The following is a 16,816-nucleotide window of genomic DNA, read 5'->3' as shown; positions in this document are numbered from 1 at the left end:
ACCCAGCAAAATGGTGTACTGAAATGTAGCCTTACAACCGATGTCGAGTTTAGATCTTGTCGCTGTGAGCAATTGAGGGATGCATGTCTTTGAAGGGCTACAATTGATACAACCGTCATTTCGACCGGAGCCGCCATCATGCGGCTCATGCTAGTGCCAAAAGCCTTACCATACAGCAGACATACGTTTGTATCAGTCACTCCTGACAGCATTTGGGGGCTTAATCTGTATTCATCTCTGTTTCCAAGAAGTGACGTGCAGAAGTGCATCGAAGGATAGAGTGTACATGACCCTGCAGTATAGGAGAACCATCATCACGAAAAATCGACCTGTGAGACATGGCCTCAACCGAGTAAACTGAGCTTGTTCCTGGTGGCACGGTCGAATAATCGTCGAAAAATGGTGCATAGCACTGCCGCTGCGTAGGATACTTCATCGATTTCAGTTGGGCACTTAAAATGATGAGAACAGGCCACATGGACCCGTTGTCAAGTCATTTCCGCACTAAACTTCAGACAGATTGTGCTGAGCATCAAGGCTGACTCACCTCCTCTCTGCTCGCGTGGGTTAGCTCCTCTCTTGTGCACAAACAACACCTCGCATGAAAATGGTACGGACACGGTAAAGACACTGCTTTGCTTTAGAGCTCAAACGATATCAAGACCCTCCCCCAAAATTACCATTCGGGGGGTATTCACATATGGCGAGACACTGCTCTTCGTAGCCCCGAGCAAACGGTGTTGTCATATGCCGGATGCTTCACTCAGAGAGACACCTACCTACCGTTGAAACAAGTTTTTTGCGGTGACTGAGAGTTGCAATGCGCAGTAGTGCAGTCTGGTGATGAACCTTGCATGTCGTCAACCACCAACGGATTTTTCCAGACCCTCTGCTGAACAGCTCGCTAGTAGGGATGCAGAGTCCGCGCAGAGGCTGTCTGCTGCAACTGGCGTGTCTTGAACGCCAGGTTCGCGCGTCTTCTTTCCGCTCCTCTTATGAATACCAGGCGGTCCCCCCAGCTGGATAGGGTTGCTCCATTCGCTTCCTGCATGTTCTTAGAAAAAAATCCGCTCCCGCTTGTCCTTTTGGTTTGATGTTCACTTTCACGCAAGTCTTCGGTTTCCGTCGAGAAACTGCACGCAGTTCCGTTTGGCGAGAGGCCGAGCGCTCGGGTTGGCACGCCATAGCAGCGCCCCCATGCCGCCATAGAGAACAGAGATGCACGTGACCTGGACATCGTCAAATTGTGCATTTCGAGGAGCGGTCTTGTGGACAATCATTTTGGCAGCCACTCCATTGTTCGACTTTCAAACTATTTCTAGCCTTCGCACACAGGTTTTCAGTTTTGCTCACGCGTGGGTCTTGTTTGTTGCCTCTCTCCCTTGTGCCTCCGAACTCGCACTTGTGGCGGCCGTCTTGCGGCCGCATTCCGCTCCCCCCCCGTGTCCCAGGTCTCTCTTTCATGAAAATTTTACTGTTATGCATCGTCTCCCGTTGTTCATCGGTGACTGTGGCTTTTTGAGCAGGCAGCCTGCGCTCGAGTTCTAATCGTGCCCTATCGTTCCCTCAAGACAAGAGACCGCCCCTCCAGCGCCACGTTTCCCCAACGAGCCAGCGGGAGGGGGGAGGGCGCGCACTGCCGTTGAGCGACAAGAGTCACCAGGCATTCAGCTACAAACCTTCAGAGGCATAGTACAGGAGAAAGACTGGCGACATTGGATACAACATCCGGTCTAGGACATGCCTTGTATATATCTGCGGTCTCCAATTTCCTCGCAATAAGTACACGCTCCCGCTCAGCTTGGGTCTCCAGTGCCAGTCGCCGTCGCCAGCGGCCACGTCGATCCGAGCACGGACACCCAAATGAAATTCGCGGCTTGCATACGCATTTCTGGGTGACACTTCACCCTTTCCATTCTATTTTTGTCTTTGTTGGGAACCAGGCTCCACGCTCAGCCGTGAGAGTTTTCCCTGAGCAGTCCCAAGGCGCGAGTGCTACATGATGGATAGTCTGGAACGAGCATCGCGTTGTTGTGGCAGCCGGCAAGACACGCATTTCATTGGTGGTCGCTGAAGACTCTCGCTTGGCTGTTGTTTCCTTGTTTAGTTGTATAGGAATTTTCTTTGTGTTCATCAAGGCTACCCTTGTTTCAATATCCCCTATCACGCCAAAATGTTGCACTTCACACAGAATCAGAACGTGCCTCCGGCGGGCACGGCACCATTCGTCAACAGTGAGCCGAAAGCCAGCGGTCCTTCTGCCGTCCCGCATACAACCTCGGTCGCCTACACGAAGGCCTGCGCTGGGTCCGTCCCATGCTCTACACAATCCTTCAATTTCAGTGCAGGTTGCCAAGCCATCCCGAACAACCAGCCTCCTCAAATTGCCTTCCACCGTCGATTCCCACCAGCAATCGGACAAGGAAATCCGCAAATCTCGCCTTCTCTTGGCGCCGCCTCTCCGAATCCGCCTCCATATTTTGCTGTGGCCGCTGGGATGCCGGCGTCCCATCACATCGCGCCTCCGGGCGCTCCCCTCAATTCTTGCCCCCTCAAAGTCTTGCCCTCCGTTACGGGTCCGCCGCTTACCCGACAGTACTCGCGCGCCGTTCTTTCGCAGTATCCTCGCCCACCTGCGGTCAACTGGGGTGCCCAACAGGCATTTGGAGGAAATCCCCTGGACGGACTTCAGCCAAGTCCTGTGCTTCGATCGTCTTCGGCACATGTCCTGCTCCGCGGGTGCCCTCTGCCCAGACCTCTGCCGAACACGCCGGGACACGTTCCATGTCCTGTAGAGCTTCCGGCGCAACAAATGCGCCAGCAAACGTCTGAACAGAGTGCTGTGCTCTACGTGCAGAATCACTTGACGTCGACACATTTTCCTCAGCAACCATATCAAGGACCCGCAGAACGGGCACCCGTCGAGCGGTCGTGCACGCAGCAGGCCGGACGCACGGCAACGGCGTATCAGAGCCAGCTGGACGCTCGTCTCCCGGATGCACGCCTGTCCCGCGGCCTCCTCCCCTCTGGCTTCGAAGCGTCTGCACTTCGTGGTCGAGTTCCCACGCCAGCTGCACAGCGGCTTGGATTTTTGCAGCCTCAGTCTTTACTACCAGGCCCAATGCCTGTGCGGGCTCAACCGGAGGCCGGGTTTTGCTCAGCCTCCGCAGCGCAGGCGCAGCCCGTTCATTTAGGGAATCCTGTCACGCTCAGATCAGCTGTTTCCGCGTCAACGGTGTCAGAGGCTGCTCCTGAAGAACCGCTTCTGACCGTCCAGCCGGATATGAATAAGGGCAAGCCGCAGCAAGCAGGAACACGCCTTGGTACAGGGCCTGCTGCGCCGAGCCTCGGTCCCGGTGCGTTCGCCTGCTCTATTGCTGCAAGAGACATGGTCCCAGCAGAGACTAGGGAGGTCTTGGAGGCCGGATCTAGATGCTGTAATACACGTGTGAATCTGCCAGAGAGCACGGGTAGTCTCTGCGGGTCTCGTCAGGCTCAGAGCTGTTTGTTTCACCGTGCGTATCCAGTTTGCGCCACAGACGGGGCACCACCGTTAACGCATTCCGCTGCCGAGAACCCTCAGCAGGATCGCGGAAGGTGTCGCCTGTCGCCAGTGAGGTCTCCAGAAGGCGCAATACTGGTCCCGGCCTCCGACGGGCTGCGGGACACAGCAGATGGGATCTCTGGGTGTCGTGGGCAAGTGGGACAGACATCACTCTTGCAGACATCTGGGAGACAGGAAACACGCAAGGGACTGTTTGTCCTTCGCTCCGAAGCCGAGGAAAGAAATTCCGTCGCTGCTGCCGCTGGCAGCGAACATGGATCTTCAGGAAAGCTGGAGCCGTGGCAGAACCCGACGATGCCGCACGAAGGTTTCTTCCACGAGCCCCGCTCCGAGAGCTCGACAGCAGACGACGCTCTTTCTCAGCGAGTCGAAGCCACTACAGGCGAGAAGGCAGACCTCAGTCGCCTGGTTCGCTCTGCAGACTTCGGCGTGGAACAGGAGGCGGGTTGTGGCCATGTAACTTACGAATTTTGCTCTGCAGAATCAGACTTGGAGCGGGAAGGGCTCATGTCGGTGGAAGATGAAGACGGCCTTGACGAGGGAGATGAAGACGCGTGGGGATCAATCTACTCCGGAGACGAGCCAGTGAGGTTGGGCGACGGTCCTGATGAGGAGGTGATAGGGGGATCAGAGAGTGAGGCACAAGATGAGGAAGCAGACACGTACGAGAACGACGATCTTGGATTGCTCCGAGCCTCGCAGGCCGCCGTTGCCGAGGCGGATCGCGGAGACGACGGTCTTCATACTGCTGGCGACCTCGACGCTCACCAGGCGTCGCACTCCGACACGGACGAGCTTCGACTAGCAGACCTCGATGAAAAAGCAGACGCGCGAAGCCTCGTCACGACAGACGCAGACATCCGCATGCCTTGGGCGGACGATCCGTGCATTGATGTGCAAATGCCCACTCCGAGAGCGCACGCAGAGTCCCAATCCGTGGTCCGCGTGTCCGTTCCACGGCCCCATGAAGTGTCGGACAAGCACGACGGCCTCTCAGCCGAGCTGCTCGAGAATTCTGTAGCATCGAATCCGGATGGGCAGACAGATGCCGAAAGGACAGGGCCAGAAGAACGCGAGGTCGAGCGGACACACACGAATCGTAGGGGACGCTCCAAGACCAGCAGGGGCGAAACGGGGAAGAGAGACGAAAATGCAGCCCGCGCAGCAGCAGCATCAGGCACCATTCCTTGGAACGAAGTCGTTCTCAACACCAAGATGTGCAGAGCGGAAAAGCCACTCATCAACACTATTGGCTGTCGCCTTGGGTGGGCTCGACAGGAACAAGTTACCACGAAAGGTAAGGACACCTACACGCATGCATATCCAAGTTCATCCAGGGCGTCCCGTGCTCTGCTCCCTCCAAAATTCACCAAAAGGCGGCTCGGCAATACGGTTGTCTCGCGTGTGTTGCGTGTATCGGAAAGCAAAAAGCAAACGTACTCGCACCGCGAGCTTCCACCGCTGCAGATGAATAGAATGAACCACGAGATGAATGTGCGTCGCTGCAGTCTCCTCGTTATCTTCCACGACTCAGCTACGTGAGGGCTAGGGATCTGTTTTCCTCTCTTTGCAGATTGTCGAGGAGCTTCGTCCTCAAATCGAGTCTTTTGTGGAAGGCTTTCGTTTCTCAGGCAATATCGTCTGGCTTGGAGGCTCAGTCCCGGACCACGAGCATCTCCAGTATATGAAGCCCCTGCAGCTGATCAATCGCTTCCCTGGCATGTGGGACATGACGAAGAAGAGGATGCTTTCGCGAGTTCTTAGTCTGTATCAGCAGCTGTACCCCCATCTCTTCAATTTCTCGCCAGCGTGCTGGTCATTGCCGGAGGATCGAGGTAGGCCGACCCGAACAAGAATTAGACCGGGGGGTGCTGAATGTCCATGGCGGTTTTTTGGATCTTTGCCTCGGCTTTTCCATTGCCTTCGACACTGGAGGTCTTCTCCATTGCCGTTGCGTCGCTGGCTGAGCCGGTCGACCTCGTCCCTTCCACCGCTGGCGATATTTGTCTCTCGCGTTCGTTCCGCTCCGTGTTACAGCACGCGCATCTGTGTCTTCATGTGGGATGCCATCTCGCAGAAACCATTGAGCAAATTCTCCACAGCAAGAACCAGGAAGTGTATATCCTCAAGCCCGACGGAGGAGCCATGGGCAATGGGGTCCAACTTGTCACGCGCTATAAGGATATCGACTGCATGGTGCTTCGAGGAGACGGAAACTACATCATGCAAAAGTACATCTCCAACCCGTACCTGATGAATAAAAGGAAATTCGACTTCCGCATTTACTGCATGCTCTTCTCGGTCAATGGAACACCCAAGGTAGGGGCATGAGAGAGAGATAAGGGGAGCAGCGAACGAGCGGAAACTAAGTCGCTTTAGGCCGCCCACAGCAACAGATCATCATGCGACTGGACTTCAGCGGAAGCCCTCACCCCGCTTCGCGGGGTTGGGCAGGCACATCGGTTGAAGCGGATCCAAATGGAAGGGGTTCGTCGAATTACGACCCGCGTCTGCCTTTTCGCTACGTTTGACTGCTCTCCAGGCGTATATTTCCAAGCTCGGCATGGCGCGCTTCTGCACAGAGCAGTACCGCGCGCCTACGCGGCGCAACATTGACAACCCGTTCATGCATTTGACAAACTACTCCATCAACAAAGACAACACCTCTTCATTCATTCGTTCCACGGACCTGCACGACGACAGCAACAGCAAACGCATGCTCAAGGACGTCTTCTGCGACCTTGCTAAAGAGGGTAATCTCTCTGCTCTCTTAACCAGCCAGCGCGATGCCCCTGCACTCTTTCGGCCGGACCTTGGCAACCCGGCACTGGAATTCTGACCCACTGTTTCACTCCTGCTCTGTGGCTGCTCACCAGGCGTCAACATTGCCAATGTCTGGGACCAGATCAAGTCCATTACCGCGAGGACGGTCGTCTGCCTTTACCCGTGGCTTAATCTGCGTTATCGCCACGTCTACAAGGGCCGAGAATCCGAGCCGTCTCGGTGTTTCCAGCTGCTCGGCTTTGATATTCTTCTCGACGCGGACGAGAAATGCTGGCTTCTGGAAGTGAACTCCAACCCGAGTCTGCGCATCGACTATTTTGACAGCAAGGTATGCTACGTTTTTTATTCGCGACTTTGTTCTTCGCTGCGTTTACCCTGGCCTCTGTCTGCGGCGTATGTGTACGCGATGCCTAACATAGTGTAACGCACCAATCACAGCTGCTGCGTCGCCAGTCATTCTCCAGTCAGCGCGCCTTTCAACTGCGCCATTCCTGGTGTACTTTCGTCTTTGTTTTGTGTGCTTCCTGCTCATTTAGTACGAAGGCGTCGACGTTCAGCTGGAGAGCGCTATGGACCGCCACATCAAGGAGCCAGTCGTCTCTGAGGGTCTGGGACTCGCGTATCGCCTTCTGCTCCAGGATCGCCGCCGCTGCTTCTCCGCCGGCGGCGCTGAGAAGGGACGAACTTCGGACTTTTCCGCTTCGCTTCTCGGTCCTCAATCGCGTCTGTCGGTCTTGGCTCCAGGAAACGCTGCGCATGCACGTAGTTCTCTCTCGAAGACCCTGACTCCGTGCCGGCCTCCTTCGCGACAGTCCTCGCGCGCTGGCAAGGTTCCGCTGCATGCCAGCGGACGCGCAGCATCTCTGGAGAGAAGCGCCTCGCGCCCCAAGCTCGCGGTCAACAAAGCGGCCTCCTCAGAGGCTGAAGGCGAGACTGTCCCTCTCGAGTCTGGAAAGCCGTCGACCGGCTCCGGATGGGGAGGCGACCAAAGGGGACGCGCGAAGGTTGGTGATGAAAAGGATGCGCGAGTCAGTGCGGGCAGACGAGCGGGTTCGATAGCAGCCTGCAGCTGCAGAACGGCGGAGAAGCGGAAGACATCGAAGGTGTCTTCAGTTGCCAGCACGGCCAAGGCCGCAAAAGAGACCAAGCAGAAAGACCTGAGGGAAAAGCGAGCAGGAAGAGACGCCGCACGGCAGCCGGCAACTGCTGCTAAGAAGCCAACGAAGAGGATCGGACGACGGCAGAAGGCTGAAGAGGAAGCGGCTGACGATGACGTGTCTGAGGAGACCGAGTTCAAAATGGAGCACGCGGTTGAGAAAGTACGCGCGCTTCTGGAACACATGGAGGCGTCCGGAGCGTGTCAGTTGGTAAGTGCCTGTAGCTAGCTGAGGACTGAATCTATTCCCCCTGCCCCTGCACTCCCTCACTGTGGGGGGATGCTCCAGAATCTCAAAGCAGAGAAAACTCTTGTCCGGCTATCTTTCACCACAGTGTAGGTTTGCATGCCTCTGACTGTGTCCGTGGCTCATTGACACTCCCGACCAACTGCTCCTCGTCTGTTCACGGCGTGCGTCAGGCGCACCCATCTTTGGCCTGTCGTGCAGCATCTCCGATCACTTCGTTGGGTACACACGTGTGTTGTTCTCTTTTCTGTGTCTCTGTATTCCCGCGTTTCAGTCCTACCTTATGCACGCATTCGTAGATCTACACATGTGACTCCTTCGACAGTTCTGCGGGGTGTGGACGTTTGCTAGACTGTTCACAGTGGATGGTGTGTTTCTTGGTGTTGGTGTCAGAAGAACTCCGCGGCCTTCAACAGCCCGTCGACTAGTTCAGCTCCGCTGCCTTCTGCAGGCGAGGAGGGCGCTGAGATGAGCAGTGACAACGAACTCCGCGCGACTGGCGAGCGCAGGGAAGGCACTGAGCTCGGCCTTAACGTCTCTTCGAGGATGAGCACCACGACGAGCTCGAGGGTCTCGAGTCGAAATGGAATCCCATTCGCCGGTGGCCTAGACTCTGACGAGGAACGCAAGAGCCATGCGCGTGGAAAAAAGCTCGAAATGCTGTACAGAGCAGCAGGCGCGGGGGTGAAGCAGGTGGACGAGGTTGGCGACAAGGCCGAGCCCGCGGACGCGGAGACGCCTGCTCAGACGCAGAAAACGAATCCGGAAAACGACGGCGAGTTCCACCAAGAGGAACTTGGAGGCCAGCACCCCACAGAGGGGTCTCCTCTCTCCCTCCCTCGCCTCGGGTCGGCGGATACCGCTGCGACTTCACCGCCCTCTTCACCGCGTTGTGCCGGCGAAGCCGCGTCGCCTGAGTCCCCGAGGCATTCTGCAGAGGAAGCTCTCCCCAGCGTGGAGGCGAAGAGCGACCTGCGCGCCCCGACGAGCTTTTCCCCTCAAAAGGAAATCCTCAGCTCCACCGTTCTCACTGTGACGGGCTCGCCGCTCCCGGAGGCCGAGGAGTTGTGCTACGAGTTGAACTTTCTCGACGCCGCCTACAAGGAAATGCAAAAGTGCATGGACGGCTTCAATGTCTTGGGGCTGCGCTTCGCAAACCCAGCTTCGCGGGAAGAAAGCAAACCCACAGAGGAAGGGAAAAAGAAGTTCCCACCTGGCCCGTACAAGCCCTTCCTCAGGAAAGATCGCGTGGCGGCGAAGAAGATGCAGCCGCAAGTCAAATCCTCTTACACGAAGTTACATAAGGTGCGCGCACGCAGAGAGCACAGGCCTCTGGGCGGTGGCTCCGCTCACTAGGTGGCAACGTCTGAAGCGCCAAGTGTGGGACTTGTCGGGGGGCTGTGCGGTTTACGCTGGAATCTCCTCGAACACACGCAGATGCAAACACCTCCTGTGGTCGTGTGTTCCCTTCTCTATGCATGGACGCCCTTGCAGGGGACACGGAAGTCGGCAAGCCGATTCAGCTTAGACTGTTTTTGCAGGGAATACACACACATTCGTTTCAGCAGTGGCTGCTTGTTCACTGCTTTTCCCAGGATATTCTGCGTCCTCTCTCGGGGGAGCACGCGAAGCCGCAGCATTGTTGGATCGACCTGAATTCGTCGGTGACCGACCTCGTGTCTGAGACAACATGCCTGCTCCGCTTCCAGCTTCTTTTCGAAAGGCTCATTAAGTTCCCGAAGGCGCTCGCATTGCAGAGAGTCCCGCTTCTCGACGCCTGTCGGGTCGTCAAGCTTCCGGATATTTTGAGAAAGGTAAGGGGTTGCTTTTAGGAACCCTCGTTGTCTGTCGCGACTGACAACGTCAGTAGTGAGACTCATCCTACTCTAGGGGCTCGAGGGGTATGCGGACCCGCAGAGGGCACCACCACCGCAGTGTGCGCGCGTGGAGAGTCTTGACCCTTAGCAGATGCGTCTTTCGCTGTGGTTGTGGTTGTGCGTTTCAGATTCAAGTTCCCCTCGTCACTCCAACTCGAACAAACTCCAAGACGGGGCCGCGTTCCTTTTCGTCGAATGCGTCTTCGCACCTCTACGCGGCGCTGGCGCGGGGCTCCACCCAGGATGCGTCCGCCCCGCTCTCTGCGTTCGGACGAAGCAACAGTCGAGCCAACCTGGCGGGCGACTCTGCTTACGGCTCGTGTCTCTTGTCCTCCGCCTCAGTCAAGTCGCTTTCTCACAGTTCCGCAGCGGCGTGCAGCCGCGCGGGGGGGCACCCGGGGCCCTTGGGCCTGCAGCGCCAGCGCCTAACTGGGGGTGCGGCGCAGGCTCCTTTTTTCTCGACTCCGCACTTGAATTCCTCCGCGCAACGAAGCATGTCCTCCTTGTCTGCCGAGAGGCGAAGACGCCTAGGCCTGCCCGACATAGAAGCGCTGTGGTACTACCACCTGCAGTCGGTGCGAAAGCAGCTCCAGTTGCCAGAGGGGTCGTATGGATTAGGATTGCTGGAGGCGTGGTACGTCTTTGAGGCCATCGCACTGATTTGCTACCCCTATCTGCCCTCTAAGGCGAAGCTCCTGGAGGCTTTTTTGCACGTTAGCACAGGGCACGCGAACTCGCACCTGTCCTCCGCGGCGTTTCCTTCCGGAGGCAGGAGGCTGGACAAGACAGAGCCCCCGGCACTCGAGAGAGGACTGGAAAGGTCCCGCTCTCAAACTGTCTTTGTCAGGGAGCTCGAGGAAGCTTTGCGGAAGGTTGAAGAGGAGGAAAGACAGGCTCTGCAACTGTCGAAACGGAGAGGCAAACTGTCGACGAAAGCGAAAGGCGGCAAATGCATTTCTGCGCAAACGTCCGACCAAGAACGTTCTGATGACGGCTCAGAGAACGCAGCCTGCAGGAGCGATACAGACTCCTCCTCGCTTCAGACGTTGGAGGGACAGGAGTATTCGGAAGCAGAGAGGTTTTTCGATCAGACGGCGCCTCAGAGAGACCTCAGCAGTCGGTCTACGACGGGAACAGCCGGCGACGCGGGTGTGTCGAAGGAGAAGTGCGCTGCCTCGGTCGCTACACTTCAGACCGCTCGGGCAGGAAGCGGTTTCGCCGCTAATGCGCGCGGCCGACAGCTGGGGACGGAAAGCAGAAATCGAAGCCGTCTGCCCTCCGCCTCAAAGCCGAGAAATTCCGGCTCAGCTCCCGCGGCGGCTGAAGAGCCAAAGAGTCGAATGATAGGCTGCGGGAGGCGCTTGTCCTCGTTGCCTTCGCGCCTCCAGAGGCAGCTGCTGTCGGACGACAAAGAACTCGAAATGGACGAAAAGCTTCGAGGCAAGTCAGGCGGCGAGTCGCTACTGTCGGTCGACAAGAACAGGAACGCGGGCTGCGGCGACGCGAGCCAAACGGACGCCCCTGTCTGGCACGAAGGCCTCTGTTCATCTTGGCCGGATATCGGAGAGTTTGTGTGCCACCATGTGCCAGCGGAAGACAGGAAGGCTGCCATGGAGAGGCTTATTGACTACTTCCAGCTACGATGGGATCTCCACAACTATTGTGTATTGCTTCAAGGAAAGACTGTGTAGAACGCGGAATTTGTCTTCTGATCTTGTTCGGTTGTGCGGCATTTGAATCCCCGTTAACGCAACGGAAACCTTGTACGGTGCTCCCGCTCTGTGCGGGGCCTCTAAATAGAAACTCTACATAAATGCGCCGGAATGGAACAAGAGACGCGCCGCCAGAATCCATTTTCCGCGGCCTATGCCACAGTTAAAGGCTGCCCGTGGCTGCTACATCTTACATGGTACGATGTGTCTCAGAGAAGGCCCCGCTGAGGCATTTGCATAAGGCGTCCTTCAGATGAATCTAAACGGCGGATTTACTCGCTAAGAGCATACATGGAGAGTTCAGATATCTGTGTTAGCACTACCACTGCTGCGGCGCCAGATTCTTGCCTTAGCGAACACAAGTAGCTCTAAAACATACGCAGGCCTGTCTGCTAGAAACTCGTGAATTATTACAGTAATATAACTTTTCTTCAAATACAACACCCGTTATTACTGGTTTTGCGCGAAAAGGCTTTGAGTCTTCTAATACGGATGTGCGTACCAAGCGAGGTGTTCCGCGACACAGCAGCCGCCAGAAACCCGGCCTGTCGTTGAGAAAAGGCACCTGTTGAGAGGGCAGGAGCAGACGAGGCCTTAGTCGGGAACCAACAGATCGGTAACCCGGGGTTAGAATTGCAGCTGACGCTAGACACCAAGGGGGGGGGGGGGGGGGGCGGAATTCAACAAATCGCAGCTCAACTCAGCATCGGCATTAAGGAGAAAACACAATAGAACACAAGTGATTTGAACTAAGCCTGAGACCACGGCCGAGCAAAGGGGAACCAGAGGACAACGCTGCCGCGCGTGTGACAGGGCTTCAAATTGCTCGGCGTTGAACGCCAACAGAAACCTACGGAAATCCGCCGAGAATCCCGAAATCTGCGCCAGATTCATGGGTACTCCGCTGGACATGGAGAAGTATGCAGTCACGCCGGCACCTGGATTTTCGCGCGGGCATACTTGCGCAGCTCTCGTGGAGTGCGAATGTGCATCCAGCCAACAAAGAGATCTCCCTCCATGGCATCCACAGTCTCCTCTCTCTTGCCTTCGTTCGAAGCAGTCGTTTCCTGTTTCTCTGCTGCATGGCTGTCCGCTTCGCCGCCGCCAGCCGCAAGGTCTCTCGCCGGCGCCGAGGCCTGCCTCTCAATACAGAGGAGGAGGACCGGCGCAGGCCGGATGCGGTTAAGAATAAAGTCGAAGAATTCGTCCCTCTTCAGGTCCGCAAGCTCCGCGATGGTCTTCTCTTGGCGATCAAACATGAAATACCTCGAGCTTATCTCTCTCGCGTACCGCTGCGCCTCTTCAAAGACATTTTGCGGCCTCACTTTTAGCTCACTGATCAGCGCAGTTCTGTGCTTCTCAAAGAGAGCGTCCGACACCACGTCCACCAGACTCTCGCGCGAATTCAAATACTTTAGACAGAACTTCTGGATGCGCGCCGTCATAAGCGCCGAGGAGTATTTGGAGCCAGCCACAAAGAAGTCCATTCCCTGGGAACGCAGCTGGACGCTCCTGTGGGCGTTCACGACGTACCCCAGCTGCTGCTGCGTCCGCAAGTCATCGAAAAACGACTGAGACAAACAGTGCGAAAACAACGAGAGCATGGATCGCTCTCGCAGCGCCAGATCACCCAGTTGGAAGCGCAGAAAGGCGGCACTGTTCGGGTCTTGCGGGTTCGAGTTTTCCTTCTCGATCCTCAGTTTCGCTGGAGCGGACAACGACTCCTCCGTCCCGTCTGCCCCTAGCCGCTTTGCGTTCGCCGATAAGGTGGTCCCGTCGACGTCACAAGAGTCCGCCACAGCGGATCGCAGCTGAGCGAGGTCCAGAGAGGAGAGATCGACAACAGCTTTTTCTGACACGCTGCTTGCCTCCAGCTTGGCTTCGATGTTCAGGTTCGCCAAAGCTCTCTCCAGCATTGAGCAGGCCTCGGCGGCGGTTATATTGCCAACTACGAGCCCATCCAGGCGCGCCCGCTTGAACAAGGTCCGCGGCACCTGCTGAGTCTCTTCATAGGTGAGTTCCTCGAGACACTTCAGCTTCTCCTCGTAGCTGAAGAACGGCGTCTCCAAGGCTTCACCACACAGCGTGCCCGCTTGCTGCGACACTGTGCGATAGAGGATGCTGTTCGAGAGCTTCCTGTGGAGGTTTTCTTTGACAACGTCGAACGCGCGACGATCCAGAAGAAAGCATCCGTCTGCAGCCTGCTCGCCGCCCTGACTCCCCCTGCTCGCGGAGTCGACAGCAGCTCCGGAGTGAGACAGCGCAAAAGTCAACCTGTCCAGCAGCAGAGGCAGCTTGTCATTGAAGCCCTGCGCACAGAGGAAGATCTCGCCAGGCCAGTCGCCAGCATGCAAGACAAAGTAGAGACCTGCAACCTCGGCGTCGTACAGGTCCTCGTTGACGGTCTCCGCGACCGTCTGCACGTAGACGCAGACGCGAATGAAGAAGCGCGCGAGGGCAGTGTCGTCTAGCTCCGACGGCACTGCGGTTTTGATCCACAGGCGCACCGACAACTTGGGCAGAAAAAAAGTGTCGTCATGCTTGAAGAAAATCTGCGGCTCAAGCCTGGCGAGGCACGGGAACGCTCTCGCGTCTCCAGTGCCTTCAGCCCCGGGCAGAAGGTGCCGAGGCAAAGCAGGCGAAGGCGAGGAGGCAGACGCGGGCGCAACCAGCGGACGCAGCGAGAGGTCACTGGGGACGAAGGGATTCGGAGAGGGGAACCGAAGGCCTTCTTTTGTTGCGAGACTCAAAGCCTCCTGAGGCAGAAAACGAGACGCGCAATCACGCAGAGAAAAAACGGACCAATGCCACAGCTTCCACAGCCAGCTGCTCTGTCCCGTGACCGTCGACAGGCCAAACCACGGCAGACAGAGTTTGACGAAGATCCACAGCGAGAGCTATGAAAGGAACGCCAGCTACAGCCTGCGAGCTCGCACGCAACAAAACTACCGGCTTCGAAGCACACCTCAGAAAACGGTCTACAGGAACCCTACAAAGCAGGTGCGCACCACAGGCGGATTCTTGCCGTCATTTGTATCTGCACAGAGATCTGTGCATGCGTGCACAGTAACCACGGTCGGCTCCACCGCCCCCCGGCGAAGCCCCGGTCTGCGGATTACCTGCGGCGACGCACGAAGCGTTCGCTCCCACCGCTCGCGGCGCTCGCTGGGGAAGGCTTCTGCATGGTACGCGATATCGTAGATGGGCTCTCTGCTGCTGCAGATGGCTTCGTAACGCTTTCCGACGACTTCAACGCGTAGCGTGTCCAGAGTGAGACGCTGGAGAATGCTTCTGATTTCTTGCTCGTCGAAGGCGAAGAACAAGTGTGGACCGGAGAGCACGTACTCAGGCGGATACAGATGCAGGTGCTTCGCGTGTGCGACGCAAAAGTGGAACGGGTTTTCTTTGTCGGCGAAGCGGAAAGACATCTCCGCCAGCGCGCGCGCTTCTTCGAAGACCCACTCTTGGACCGAGGAGGTGCGAAGCAGTTGCAGGTAAATGAAAACCAGGTCTTCCACTCTGAGACAGCGAGAGAGACACGACATGTGCGGGAAGGACGCCTGCAGAGCTAGCTTCCATTTCCCCGAGCACACGCAAGTTTTCACACTTCAGCACCAGTCCACATGCCAACGGCGGAGCCAGGAGCCGCACCCACCAGAGCCCGTCGCCACGCGCAGCTCTGTCTCTGCCGAGGCTCTCACCGACGTCTTCACGGTGCGCCGATGGAATCGAGGAACGGCGGCAGCTAGAATTGAGATACACAGTCGAGCACGCCTGCGGGTGGAAAGAAGGGCTAGCGTATCGGCGCGTTCTGGCGCGACTGGCGCGTTTCTCGTCAGCTACGCACCGTTCGAGGCCTGCGTCGGAGGCGCCTTGTTCAGTCAGTTCGATGGAAATATGAAAGACGCTCACGCACTGCTCATCCAGGCTCCAGCTGTTGAGGCCAATGGCGAGACCCTCGCTCTTGAGAGCTGAGAGAAGCGAGCCTTTTCCCTCGTGACCAACGAGGTGCGAAATGTATCGCGTGGGCTTGGTTTCCCATGCGTCGGCCTGGGGCGGGAGGACGAACTGAAAGTGGATCTCTCGTTGGTCTTTGATGGGCACGATGTACGTGATTTTCTGCAGATCTTCCTCGCGGAAAACCGGGACGCTCGGGTCGACAATGGTTTTCGAGGGGCGGAGAGGCACCTGCTTATCTTGGATGGCGCCAAAGTACGTCTCGGACAGCTGCTGCAGGCGATCCAGCGAGTCCTTCCCGAGAATGACGAGCGACATGATGTTCGCGCTGTACCATTGCTTGTGGAACGCGAGGAGCGCCTCGCGGACATCCACCCCGAGCGCCCGCGGCGTCTCCTGCAGAGAGACTCGATTTCCGCACGAGAACCGATTGAACGGGTGCTGCGGATTCGCCAGCTTGTGGAGCAGATGCCACCGCCGTATGAAGTCGTTCACGAGTCGCAGCCGGAACTCGCTGTCCACCGCGTTCAACTCCCTCTCTGTGGCGCTCTCGGTGAAGAGCGGCGCGACGAAGAACTGGGAGAATCGGTCGAGTGCGCCTTCGAGGTGCTCGGGGGCGACTGAGAAGTGGTAGTTCGTGTGCGTGTGCTCCGTGTACGCGTTGTTGCACCCGCCATGCTGCTTGATGAAATTCGAGTACTCCGTCTCGTCGGGAAACTTCTCCGTCCCCAGAAAAAGCATGTGCTCGCAGAAGTGCGCGAGACCCTCCACGGGTCGCGGGTCAAAGTAGGAGCCCACATTGACGTCCAGCGCCGCCGCCGCCAAGTCGGCCTCGGGGTCGCTGACCAGCAGCACCGAGAGGTTGTTCTGCAGCTTCACATACCTGTAGCTTCGTTCGTCTGTGTTCGGTTTGTCTATATCTTCCTTGACGCAGACCGCCATGGCGGAGCACCGAATCGCGAAAAAGCTGCAGACCCTGTGCGAAGTGGTAAACACGCGGCGCACCGACGTCCAGTCTCCGTAGCCGAAGCCCGCGATGCCCGCTGCAAGCCACAGACGCCGACAGAGCCACCAGTGCCTAGCTTGCTTGCTGACAGTGGAAGGACTTCCGTTCAAGGACGGAAGTTTGTGAGGTTCAGCCGAAGGACGGCAACCGAGGGAGAGCTAGAGCCGACGACGCGACGAGCGCGTGCAGCGTGGAGCGAGCGAAGACCGAAACGGAGGTGTTGGTCGCCTACAGCAACCGGGTTGAAACAAACGCGGGAAACTGCACGAAATGGCTATCAAATGGAAGGACCGAACCTGAGCAGAAACCGCCGGCGCACATGCCAGCCGCGCGCCTCAGAGCCGTCCGGCGGGACGAACGCGAGAGACGTAGGTTGCAGAGAGCGCGCCGGGAGATCCCAAGGAAATGGAATGACGAGCGGCTGGAAGGAACAGGTGCAGAAAGCCTAGGCAAGAGGTATCGTGACACAACCGCAGCGCTGGCAGCAGATCATCTAAGGCGAAAAAAACGAA

At 57.3% G+C, this 16,816-nt stretch overlaps 2 protein-coding genes across 2 annotated transcripts; one reads left to right on the top strand and one right to left on the bottom strand.

The window, feature by feature from the left end:
- Window positions 1-2,173: 2,173 nt before the first annotated feature.
- On the top strand, window positions 2,174-11,320 carry BESB_015100 (Tubulin-tyrosine ligase family protein; the record flags this gene model as incomplete). Its single annotated transcript, XM_029360239.1, has 9 exons — window positions 2,174-4,862; window positions 5,197-5,400; window positions 5,643-5,884; window positions 6,108-6,318; window positions 6,442-6,677; window positions 6,886-7,716; window positions 8,146-9,057; window positions 9,348-9,566; window positions 9,758-11,320. 9 exons carry the CDS (start codon window positions 2,174-2,176, stop codon window positions 11,318-11,320), a joined length of 7,107 nt encoding a protein of 2,368 aa, XP_029216906.1.
- Window positions 11,321-12,267: 947 nt separating this feature from the next.
- BESB_015090 (rhoptry metalloprotease toxolysin TLN1) lies at window positions 12,268-16,240 on the bottom strand (the record flags this gene model as incomplete). The annotated part of the gene is made up of 3 exons (XM_029360238.1): window positions 12,268-14,097; window positions 14,461-14,860; window positions 15,189-16,240. The coding sequence occupies 3 exons, from the start codon at window positions 16,238-16,240 to the stop codon at window positions 12,268-12,270; spliced, it is 3,282 nt and encodes a 1,093-aa protein (XP_029216905.1).
- Between the last annotated feature and the right edge of the window lie 576 nt (window positions 16,241-16,816).

This window comes from Besnoitia besnoiti, chromosome IX (assembly GCF_002563875.1).
Source record: "Besnoitia besnoiti strain Bb-Ger1 chromosome IX, whole genome shotgun sequence".
In the NCBI taxonomy this organism is placed as follows: Eukaryota; Apicomplexa; class Conoidasida; order Eucoccidiorida; family Sarcocystidae; genus Besnoitia; species Besnoitia besnoiti.
Note: the sequence above shows the minus strand (reverse complement) of the source record. Positions and strands in the feature narration are given on the sequence as shown.